General features: G+C 53.1%; 5 protein-coding genes across 5 annotated transcripts; 2 read left to right on the top strand and 3 right to left on the bottom strand.

The window, feature by feature from the left end:
- Positions 1–498: 498 nt before the first annotated feature.
- On the bottom strand, positions 499–1,536 carry LAJ45_08528 (uncharacterized protein; the record flags this gene model as incomplete). The annotated part of the gene is made up of 2 exons (XM_046118078.1): positions 499–888; positions 979–1,536. 2 exons carry the CDS (start codon positions 1,534–1,536, stop codon positions 499–501), a joined length of 948 nt encoding a protein of 315 aa, XP_045968676.1.
- A 1,514-nt stretch (positions 1,537–3,050) lies between these two features.
- On the top strand, positions 3,051–4,936 carry LAJ45_08529 (uncharacterized protein; the record flags this gene model as incomplete). The annotated part of the gene is made up of 5 exons (XM_046118079.1): positions 3,051–3,150; positions 3,235–3,364; positions 3,442–3,838; positions 3,924–4,270; positions 4,354–4,936. The coding sequence occupies 5 exons, from the start codon at positions 3,051–3,053 to the stop codon at positions 4,934–4,936; spliced, it is 1,557 nt and encodes a 518-aa protein (XP_045968677.1).
- Positions 4,937–6,597: 1,661 nt separating this feature from the next.
- On the bottom strand, positions 6,598–8,001 carry LAJ45_08530 (uncharacterized protein; the record flags this gene model as incomplete). The annotated part of the gene is made up of 1 exon (XM_046118080.1): positions 6,598–8,001. The coding sequence occupies one exon, from the start codon at positions 7,999–8,001 to the stop codon at positions 6,598–6,600; it is 1,404 nt and encodes a 467-aa protein (XP_045968678.1).
- A 497-nt stretch (positions 8,002–8,498) lies between these two features.
- LAJ45_08531 (uncharacterized protein) lies at positions 8,499–9,069 on the top strand (the record flags this gene model as incomplete). Its single annotated transcript, XM_046118081.1, has 4 exons — positions 8,499–8,538; positions 8,606–8,656; positions 8,726–8,901; positions 8,989–9,069. The coding sequence occupies 4 exons, from the start codon at positions 8,499–8,501 to the stop codon at positions 9,067–9,069; spliced, it is 348 nt and encodes a 115-aa protein (XP_045968679.1).
- A 1,785-nt stretch (positions 9,070–10,854) lies between these two features.
- Positions 10,855–11,543, bottom strand: LAJ45_08532 (uncharacterized protein; the record flags this gene model as incomplete). Its single annotated transcript, XM_046118082.1, has 4 exons — positions 10,855–11,009; positions 11,108–11,210; positions 11,387–11,405; positions 11,527–11,543. The coding sequence occupies 4 exons, from the start codon at positions 11,541–11,543 to the stop codon at positions 10,855–10,857; spliced, it is 294 nt and encodes a 97-aa protein (XP_045968680.1).
- Between the last annotated feature and the right edge of the window lie 77 nt (positions 11,544–11,620).

Genomic DNA, 11,620 nt, shown 5'->3' on the forward strand with positions numbered 1-11,620 from the left:
CACTCCTCTCCGCAGGAAAAAGGAACGAGTGATAATTCATGCTCCAATAGTCCACATTTCGGGGGCCGACGACTAATCATTAAACTCCCAGACCGAGGCTTCCTACAAATGAAAGAGTTGCCGAAAGGGAGGGAGGGGGGGGGGGGTGTGCCGGATAGCCGGCAGGGGTTGGGATGCGGTTGCGGTGGAGGAAGGGATGGATTAAGTAAGAGCTTCGGAGTTTGGATGTGGTGGAGAAGGGGATGTCGGGTTCGGGCTTGGTATTGGATGGGGGGTCAATGATTTCAGAGTCTGTAATGGTGACGGCTTGGTATTGAGCTTGAACGATATGAAAAAACAAGACCTAATTTAACAAGAGATATATTCCATTTTTCCCTCCCAATATCCATATATTACAATCTACACCCCTAGTCCCTTTTCCCGAAATACAATAATACAATCCACAAATACAATACTCCATCTACGCACCCACCACCACCACCACCACCACCACCACCACTAATCGATCCTCTCCACCTCCTCCACCAAATCCTCCACCCGAAACGCGCGATCACCACTACTAAACATCTCCAGCAGCCTCCTCCTGCGCAGCCCCGTCTCGTCGCCGCCCGCGCCGTAGAACTTCTGCAGCGCGATGAGCAGCAGCCGGGCCTCGTCCGCGCTGACGCCGGCATCGCGGTTGACGCTGCCCTGCGCGAGCACCACGCCCTTCTCGTGCGCGAGCTCGAGATGGTGTGTCAGCGTCGTGTGGGGGACGGCGAACTCGCCGTGAAGCCGGTACTGCGCGAGAGAGGTGAAGATCATGGTCGACGAGGTGGATGATGGGAAGGACCACTGTAGGAACTGCATTTCGATGCCTTGGCCTTCGCGTGGGAGGGGGAGGATGAACTGTGGAGTGTAGATGGTTAGATTAGATTAGCTAGCGGTCGATCGGCTTGAATGCGCAGGCCCCCCCGGGGCGATGTAAGTGGTACGTACCATGGGGTGCTTCTTAGCGTCCGCCTCCATCTTTGCATACTTCTCGTGTGGGATCGCGGCACACAGGCTGTCCCCATCACCGACGAAGCGCGCCCTCCAGATAAACTCAATCTCCTTCGGCCCCGGCAGCGCGCGGAGCTTCTCAACGTCCACATAGCTGCTCAGCGACTTTATCCCCGGCACCGCGTTGGCTCTCCGTGCGGCCTCGGCGACGGCGGGGGTTGGGACGGGCGGCGGGGGCTGCGCGAGGCCTGCTTCGACGGCGGCGGGCGCGCGCGGGAGCTCGATGGCGGCTTCTTTGCGCAGCTGCTCGATCTTGTCCTTGTAGGCGGCCTTGAGCTCGTCGAAGGACGAGACGCCCTCGGCTTTGAGCTTGGCGTCGAGCTTTGCGCGGTACTTTTCGAGGATGGCGGGGGAGGGGCGGGTGGTGATGTGGCGGATGTCGACGGCGCGGGCGGCGCGGCGCTGTGGGGTTGTGAGGAGGGAGGAGGAGGCGGTGGTGGTGGTGGTGGTGCGCGGGAGGTGGCGCAGGGCGAGGTGTCGGAGGGGGGAGGCCATTCTGGGTGTCGGAGGGGTGTCGGGGTTGCAATTGAGTGGAGGGCGGGTTGGTGGATTGGGTTTTTGGTGGTGGGAGTTTGAAGGTGGGAGGGTTGGTGATTATCGCGATAATCAGACTGCGGGACTGTGCCAAGAGGTAGTATCCATGTTGGGTTTAGTGTGTGCTGTAAATACATGGACTTGCAATTGGTTGAAGAGAAATTTTGGGATCATGGTGCTGGTATAGTAAAAGCACTGCGCTCATGTTTGTAAGCTGAGATAAAACACAGTTTGCTTAATATGAGCAATCCGCCAAATAAATGCACTTTGGAGTACGTGACTTGGTGAATTTCAAACATTCCAAGAGGATATACACATCAGGCCTCGAAGAATTGGTCTTCTTATGTGTCTTCCTTCATATATCAAACAACTCTCATAAGTCTAAAGAACCCATATCATTCCCAATTAATTCCCTCTCGGGCATTGCAGCTTGTGCTGTCCGAACGAATGTTTCATGGGGCCTGTAGGTATCCGTCTCCGTCTCCGTCTCCGGGCGGTCGGCGGGGAGAGCCGAAAACCGGGGCTGAACGCCCGCGCGGGGGGAACGCCAAGCTCATAGTCAACAGAGCTGTTGCTGAGCCTCAAGAGTGTCAAGATCGCTTCCCCTCCCTGCAAGGAACCAAGATTTGCACCTTGAAGAAGAAGAAGCAAATAATAATCACTTCATGTCGAGGAACGACTTTTGCGGTTCTCCGTCACAGAAAGTCATTCGACCGACTGCAAGCAAGCAGAAACGTTTGATCGACACTCAGATCTCAATCTGCCCTGGCGTGCCGGGATCCGTGGGCTACTCTACTTTACCTAGCTACAAGCTACAAGCTACCTAGGTAGAGTACTAGACAGGCAGGCGCAGGGATTCGGGAAACCCCAGACTCTGTCAATGCCCAAACCGGTTTCGACTTCCCCACACAACATTCCCGACAATATTACCCACGCTGGCAAGCCTCTCTCTCTCTCTCTCGGAGGGGACTGCGAGAAAGATAGAGCAGGTGGGTAGAGTACATACATGTGCGATGCAACTTGATGATGCTCGTGCCTGGGCACCCCCATGATTTGAAATCCTTCACAACGCGGTGATAAGGACTCCCAACTAGGCGGAGTTATCCGAGTTGTGGAATCCCCCCCCCCCCAGTTGTGAGACAGAAGAGACATCTCGGTCTCCCTCCAACCTTTATCTGCGATGTAGAGAGCTTCCCCCGCAACTAAGCGTATTAATACTCTAGCGCTATAGGGAGCCGTCCCCGGGGCCGAGGTACAGTGACGCTCGAGATGGCTTGGGAGGTCTGTCTTGCACAGATTCGTTCATCCTCGGTCTATTATCTATATCCACGTCAACATCTTTTTTTTTTTTGCTTAAACTCCACCTCTCCCACCACCACCTCTTCCTTCTTGCTCTCTAGAATATCCCGTGGAAGCAAGAATAATAATATAGTGCGAGACGTCGACAGCTACACCAAAAATATATACCCACCACAATGCCTTCAGAATCTCTACACAAGCCAGTAGTAATCCCCGACAAGGACATCTTCTCGTTCCTGTTCGAGCGGGAGAGCAAAGCGTACCCCGATAACCATGGTATGCACTCTCCTCCTCCTCCTCCTCCTCGAGAATAATAAACTCCAATTGCAAACTTTATACTGACATTGTTATGATCCACAGTAATCTACATTGACGGCAACACCAAACGCGAACTCACCTACGCCGACACCCGCCAGCAGGCCATCACCTTCGGGATAGGCCTCAAGTCGCAATGGGGCTGGCGCAAAGGGGACGTTCTAGCAGTCTTCAGGTTGGTCCACCACCACCACCACCACCACCACACAAGCTCCTTAATTGGCCAAAAATAACTAACCTCCCCCCCTCAAGTACCAACAATATTGACACACCGCCACTAATCTGGGGAACTATGTGGGCATCGGGGACAATCACACCCGCGAACCCAACATACACGGTCGAGGAGCTTGCGTTCCAGCTCAAGGCCAGCGGCGCAAAGGCAATTGCTACATTAGTGGACTTCCTACCCATAGCTACCAAAGCTGCCGCGGAGGCTGGGATTCCAAAGGACCGCATCATCTTGGTAGGAGACAAGAAGAGCTCCGAGTTCAAGCACTGGAAAGATCTAATTGACCCCTCCACGAGCGTAAAGTGGAGGCGGACAAAGATCAACCCATCCAAAGATGTTGCCTTCCTGGTCTACAGCTCCGGGACCACCGGGCTGCCAAAAGGTGTCATGCTGAGCCACACGAATCTCATCTGCAACGTAGTAAGTCCCCCCCCCCCCCCCAACCACATCTCCTCCAAAAAGCAATTGCAATGTCCAACAAAAACTAACTAACCCTACCTACCAGCTCCAAGTCGAAGCCGGCGAATCCGGCAACCTGACGCCGCAAAACGACCGCCTCATCGCCTTCCTCCCCTTCTTCCACGTCTACGGGCTGACGTGCATCATGCACGTCTCCTTCTGGGTCGGCCTCCCCACAGTCGTCATGGACCGCTTCGACCTCACAAAGTTCTGCGCGCTCGTGCAAGAGTACAGAATCACCTACTCGTACGTCGTGCCGCCCGTCGTGCTCCTTCTCGCAAAGAACCCCATCGTCGACAACTACGACCTCTCCTCCCTGCGCATGGTCAACTCTGGTGCCGCCCCGCTCACAAAGGAGCTCGTCGAGGCCTTCTACACCCGCCTCAAGATCCCGTCAAGCAGGGCTACGGCCTCTCAGAGTGCTCGCCCACCACACACACCGTGCCCTGGCACGTGTGGCGCCCAAAGATTGGCAGCGTCGGCACGCTCCTGCCAAACATGACGGCCAAATACGTGGCCGAGGACGGCACGGAGCTGGCGCCTGGCCAGACGGGCGAGCTGTGGATGAAGGGCCCGAACATCATGCTGGGCTACCACAACAACCCTGCGGCGACGGCGAACGCCATCACGCCCGATGGGTACTTCAAGACGGGCGACATTGGCCACCAGGATGAGGATGGGAACTTCTGGATCACGGACCGCATCAAGGAGCTGATCAAGTATAAGGGCTTCCAGGTGGCGCCGGCGGAGCTGGAGGGCCTGCTGCTGGGCCATGAGAAGGTGGCCGACTGCGCGGTCACGGGCGTGCATATTGAGGCGATTGCGACGGAGGTGCCGAGGGCGTATGTGGTGCTGGCGCCGGGCGCGGCGGCGACGGAGGAGGAGCTGCTGGGCTTTATTGATGAGAAGGTGGCCAACCATAAGAAGCTGCGCGGCGGGATTAGGTTTATTAGTGAGATCCCGAAGAGCGTCAGTGGGAAGATATTGAGGAGGGTGTTGAAGGAGCAGGCGGCGCAGGAGGAGGCGAAGAAGAATGCGGAGGTCAGGGCGAAGTTATAAGGGTTGGGGGGTTGGGGGGTTGGGGGGTTGGGGGGTGGGGGGCGGGGGTATTTGTTGTATGTAGATTGGAATCTTTGTCAGTGCGCTGGGTGCAGGTAGATACCGGGTTCTTGCTAGTAGTTATGTCTGTAATGAATAGCTTTGGCTGTGCAGCTTCTTGGTTCTGATCATAGTTCTGGAGTTTGGCTCATCCTAAGGAACCAACGAGTGTTATGTGTCGTAAAGTGAAAAACCCAATTCCTAAACAGAGACACCCACACTCCTTTATAACTTCTGGGCAGTTAGGGTCCCCTTATGAACAAATTTAGCGCCAGCAAAATCTACGGACGAGAAAAAAAGATGCTTAGCAGGCGTGCTGCGTGCTGCGTGTTTTGCGCATTTTCAATCATCTCCACCCCTTACCCTGGCCGCTGGCTGGTCAATCATGTAGTCTAGTCCTAGTCCCCAACAGCTACAGCGACAGCTACAGCTCTCCTCTTCGTGTTTATGTACATACATAGAGATACCTCTCGAGCTCCCTGCGCTAGCTAGCTGGGTACTCAGGCCAGGTGTGGGATAACTACATGTATGTACAGTAGGTAGGTAGTTGCTATATATTCAGGGTTCGTTCGATCGAGTCTGCGCTATGCTATGCTATGCTATGCTATGTGTCCTTCTTCTTCTTCTTCTTCTCCATACAAGAGGCCGGCGGCGAGGTTGAGGTTTCTTCTGCACGCGCAGCTAGCTAGCTGGCTGGGTTATGTTATGCACGGGGCTGGTTGGTGCGCGGGGAAATAATAACCCCATTGATAGGTATCTACGGCCACATATATTGTGACAGAACAGGCGCTGATGCGCGCCGGTCCTCAAGGTTGCGCAAGTGCTTTCTATATACCAAACCGCTCGGCACTGATCTAACTTGGCGCGGGGGTGTTGTCCTGTGTGGAGGTTGGATGCAAATGGCTATTGTGTTTGTAGCTATGTAGTCGCTGTTATGTGTATGCATGTACAATGGAGGTTAAGGATATCGTGGTATCTACATGGCCGTTGACGTTATATGAGGGAATTAAAGCCGGTGGAGTATTTCAAGGACGTCAATCCCTTCTAGGCCTCCTAATGGATAGACTAATCCTCAAAAGATACTTCCGTTAAAACAAACCTATATCAAGAGCCTTACACCATGGATATTCATAGCGAGTTGCCGTATAATAAGGGGTCATGAGATATCACTCGGTATACATAAACCCTTGTATGGGGCTTCTAGAGAAGTCCCATGATGGAGATATACTCGGGATTCTGTAGTTTCTGGATTTGAGCTTGTTCATCTTCCTTCGCCGGTGATGAGGTGACGCTTCAGGGGTCGGCGGGACTGGGCGGGTCAAAGGGGATGTGGAAATTTAATGCCCATCTCCCCTAGTTTTTTTTTTCCAGATCAAACGAGTGCCACATGTACAAAGGCACTCACCAAAAGAAGAACGAACAAGAGCATCATGGAGAACAGACTATGTAGCTGGTATGCATTTCCCACGGCTAGAAAAACCCCTCTAATTACCTCCATTTATCTCCACGAAGCTAAAAAAAAAAAGACAAAGGAAGGGTAGAAAAAAAGAAAATCAGAAAAAAAAATCGACAAACTTTTTTACCGCGCATCATAGCCGCTCACTCGATCGTCTCGGGCCACGCTAGTCAAACTTCATCTTCGTCCCCTTACTCTCCGTGATGGCGCCCGTCCTCCTCACATCATTACTGTACACCGCGCCGGGGTTCGAGTCCCTCTTATCTTGCCTCTGCCTCTTCTCCTCCCACGCCCTCTCCGCCCAATCATCCTCCTTCCTCGGCGCCCTCTTCTGCCGAGGCTCGCGCTCCTCCACCTCGACCCTCTCCCCCCTCTCCCTCTCCTTCTCCCCATCCGGCCTCTCCTTCCCAAAGCGCTTCTTGTACCTCACGCTCGAGTCCTCGCCATACTCCATCTTGATCTGCCTCGTCCCCAAGAACCTCCTCTTCCTCTGGCGCTTCGCCAGCTCCTCCTCCTCCTTCCCCTCCAGCCCCGCCTTCGCCGCCTCCTCCTCCGCCGACAGCCCCAGCATAGCGCGCTTCACAGAGTCGATGTCCTCGAAGTCGACGAAGCCAAACCCCTTGCACTTGCCCGTATCCTCGAACGTCGCCAGCCGGATCTTCTGGATGGGCCCCGCGAACGCAAAATGGCTCTTCAGGTCCTCGTCGGTCGTCGCAAAGTCCAGGTTGCCCACAAACAAGATCTTACTCGGCGGCTTACTCGCCAAGTTAGGTCCGAGCTTAACGGGGCCACCGCTGCCATCGGGGTTTGTGCCGCTGCCGCGGCCGGAGAAGTCGTTGGCGTTCTTGATGAGCACCTTGCGGCCGAGGAAGAGCGTCTCCGTGAGCGTGAGCGCGTAGTCAAGCGCCTTCTGGTTCGCAAAGTCGATGTAGGCAAAGCCCCTGTTGCGCTTCGTGTGCGGGTCCGTGGGCAGGTTGATGCGCGTGACCTCGATGCGCTGGATGGTGGACGGCGGGCGCGTGAGGAACTCCTCGAGCTGCGGGCGGGTCGTGGAGAAGCCGAGGTTGCCGATCCAGATGCCCCATTTGGAGCGCGCCTGCGAGGAGTGTTCGGGAAACTCTTCGGCGGGCTTGGGGGTGGTGCCGGGGGCGGCGACGGGGGAGGGCTTGATGAGCTTGTCGGCGAGGTCGGGGTGCTTTTTGAGTTTGCGGAGGGCCTTCTTGGAGGGTGGCTCGGGGAGGGTGACGTCGATCTCGATCTCAGAGGTGGTGGTGTCACGCTTGCGCTTTTTGGAGGGGCTGGAGGCGTCCTCAGGAGCGGCGGTGGGGGGTGCTTCAGATTCGGCGGGGGCTGCGGATTCGGCAGCTTCAGGAGCGGGCTTTTTGTCTTTCTTTTCCTTCTTTTCCTTCTTTTCCTTCTTGTCCTTTTTCTCTTTCTTTGCTTTCTTCTTGTCTTCCCCTTCCGCAGGCTCTTCTCCGGCGGTGGTGTTCTCAGCGGCAGCCAGTTTCTCTACAAGCTTCGTTGCACGGAATTTGTCCTTCTTCTCCGAACCTCGGCCCGGGCCTCTCATCTTTGTGCGTGACATCTTTTCCTTTTTTTTTTTTTTGTTGTCCTTTTCCTCCGCTGGTTCGTGATAGTGTGTAGAAGGAAAGTTTTTTGGGTTGAATTGAGTTGAGTTGAGGCTTTGGAATTATTTTCTTTCCCACGAACTCTTGGCGGGGACTCAGACAGGGCACGGGCCAACGGGCACAAACGGGCACACGGACAGCACCAAATGCATGAAACAGCTGTGTCTGCGCAGAGACGGGCTCGTGGAGATGTGGAGACTGCAATTGAGCCCTTTTGTGCAGATATTGTGCATGCGCGAGAGTGTGTGCTTTAGGCTTAATCTCAGTCCGTGCAGGGCCAAACGTCCCAGGTGGCCTCCCCGGGTTTATCCAGGGTTGGCTTTAATACTTGACACTCTGTTCTGCGACTCAAAGCTGTGATCACTCTGAGCTTCACTTCACTTCACCACTCCACTCCGATATACCGCAGCATCACACTCGCCCACTCACGCCTCCAAACATGTCCAAAACACTCAAAGACCAGCGCCGCGCGGACCTCAGTACGCCTTCCCCCACCCACTCTCTCTACTGACCACTATGTAGCAGTATACTAACCTCGCACCTCAGTAATCCCCTACGTCCCCACCGAGCCCAAAGCCGAAGAAAATGACATTACCAGTACCACTCGCCTCCCTCCCTCTCTCTACCTTCCCACACAAGACAATAACTAACTCTGCCACCCACCAGGCACAATCGGCTCCACCCTGCCCATGGCCGCAATGTTCACGCGCAACAAGATGATCGGCTGGACGGCCGTCGTGTTTGCCATCCAGGGCTGGCTCAGCGAGACACCGGGCCAGGTCGCCAGCGGGAAGCAGCCAGCGTACTTTAGTGTCGGAATGAGTGTTATGGCTTTGGCAATGGTATGTTTTTCACCCCCCCCCCCCCTTGACTTGTGCGGCGAGAGGCGGGAGAGAGAGAGGGATAGCTAATGGGTACGGTGCGGACAGAGTTACTTGCCGCTGTTTATCCCGAGCATGGGCAAGGCGGCGTCGAGTACTGCGCCGGCGCCGCCGGCTCCGGCTGCGTAGAGGGTGTTGGTGCTGAGGGGTGCTGGGTTATAGTTAGTTTAGGAATATGACTTAACTTTTAATCGATATCTACGTGGTGCTTGTAGTGGGGTGTGTGAATGAGCGCGCTCTGAAATTGAGTTCCAATAGGGGCGGGGGTTATATGTGAGGACTTGATCGCTTTAAAAAGTGATATGATATAGACCTGGAATGGCCGAAAAATATCAAGAAATTTACGCCGTGTAGTAAAAACCATATCCACCTCAATACCAATCGAACGCAATACAATATCAGAATACAATATCAATGTCTCACTCGCAGTACCGAATCAGGCCTACCAATGAACCCTCTGTCTCAAGGTCTCAAGGGGTATATAGCAGCTCAATGGAGCTTCGTGCGACTATGCTTATATGTAGCTGTAATAGAAAGGCAAACTAAGGCCGCGAATTGTAAATTACAGGAAAGACCGAACCTCTCCATCTAGATGAGCGATGAGACACAGCTACATGTAATCTAGGAATTGTTGCGTACGTCTGATTAGATTGGGCACCGGTAGTACTGCATTTCGATTCCGAAAGAGGTTTTAAACGTCGCTGTTAGACGGGACTGTTGCGACAGAAGGTGAGATTGGATGTTAATAAGGTGAGATTGGTAAATAGTAAAAAAAGGCAGAGATCGGGATTAGAGTAGAAATGGGGGTAAAAGACATACTAGTAAGGTTCAAGAACGATGAAATGGGTAGAGCTCGAGCATCAGGAATAAGAGTAGAAGGATCATGCCACTACTATCGATTCGAGCAATAACTACATGTATTATAGGAAATTCGAGTATCGGAAACACTGGCGAGAGACATGGAATAAATAGTAGCATACAGTGGAGAGCTCGGGTTTTATATCACTACATGTATTATTGGGTAATCGCTATGGTAAAGAAATTAAAGGGCAGAGCTTGGGGATTGGAAACGCTGGCAGAAGGACAAACATATAGCAGCATAGCGTGCAATTGACAGCACAGGAAGTCTCATTGATGTCGAGCAATAGCTACGGTAGAAAGGTATTTTCATCAGAAACACTTAAGGTTCAATTGGGTTATATGATAACATGTATCATTGAGCAATAGCTCTTGTAGAAAGAGCTTGGGCATCAGAAATAAGGGCAGCAAACGTAAGGCTCGATTGGATCTAAATAGTAGTGAAGAGTAAAGCTGGCATAAAAACAAGTTTAAAAGAGCTCCTATTTATGATCACTGTAATACCGACCATTCCTCTTTGGTCAGTCATGGGATATCAATCGTGGCTCTAGAGTTATCGACAGTTCGAATCACCAGAAAATTGAGATATTAGGTGGATTGATTATTTCGGGTATATCGACAAGAACCCGGCCGTAGTAGCGTACGTAGCAGCTGTAGATGAAGCCCCTGAACCTTCTCGCAAATGCCAAACCAAGTCTCCGATTCTTCCCAGGATAAAAAAAAAGAACTCCGATTGAACACTAGCGCGAGAAAAAACAACAGATAGCTGCCCATATACAAGCAGCTCACACAAGCGCAAGAACAAATCCCAAACCCCACCCCCCTCTACACTACAAGAAGCCCTGCCGGGAAAAAAACGAAGATATAACCCCCAAACTTTTTGATTTTTTGTGGTGGTGTGATTGCAGTATTTCCGTTTATTTGGTAAACTTTTTCTACACAATCCCCCCTCCTTCCAACCAACCAACCAACCGTAACCACGAAAAAAAAAAATTCCGGAAGAAAAAAAAGAAAAAATGCCCCCTGGGTGTTTTTATTTTGGGTGTTTTTTTTCGTTTATTCGACGGTGACGGTGTTTGCGATGGGGCCACGGGCACCCTTGGGAGCGCCCTGCTGGAAGCCGTTGCTGAACTTCCTGTTGACGGTCTTGAGGTACCTCATACGGCCGGTGCCGGTGGTCTTTCTCCTCTTGGCCTTCTCGGACCAGTTGTCTGCTTTCTGTTAGTTTTTCTCCGTTTCTCTCTCTCTTCTCTTGCTCCTCATATCTTGATGATGAGCTGGCGGCTGCGGAACGGTCGAGACGACGTACACTTCCTGGTCTTAGCGGCGGGGTAGGCACAGCTGGAGCAAGTGTGCTTCTGGATGTGGAAAGAGCGGCGACCACAGCGACGGCACATAGTGTGCGACTTGTTCTGTAGGTTTCCAAGGAGCTCGTCAATATCCGTCTTCTTCCCATCCTTTCACGTTTCCAACACACTCTCTCCCTCTCCCTCTACTCGCTGCTCTGCTCTGCTACCGCTACAGCCAGAACTTCCTCGGACCGTAGAGGGGGGAATTTCGGGGAGGGTGGGGGAGGGGTTGAACTAACGTGGCGCTTTCCGAACGAGCTGTGTGTAGACGACCAATTAGCCCACCATATCTCCCAGACAAAAAAAAAACCCGCCAGCAGCAGTTCCCCTTCTCGGGCCAAAACTGGGCGGGGTGAGGTATGAAGGGAAAAAAACTCACGAAGTTCCTTTCGTCATTTTCGGCTAATTTTCGGGGGGGGGGGGTTGATAGGGATTGTCGTGAAGGATTGCTGCGTAGTCAGTTGGCGTGTCGG

This window comes from Morchella importuna, assembly GCF_003444635.1.
Source record: "Morchella importuna strain M04M26 chromosome Unknown Morimp01GS030, whole genome shotgun sequence".
Taxonomy (NCBI): Eukaryota; Fungi; Ascomycota; class Pezizomycetes; order Pezizales; family Morchellaceae; genus Morchella; species Morchella importuna.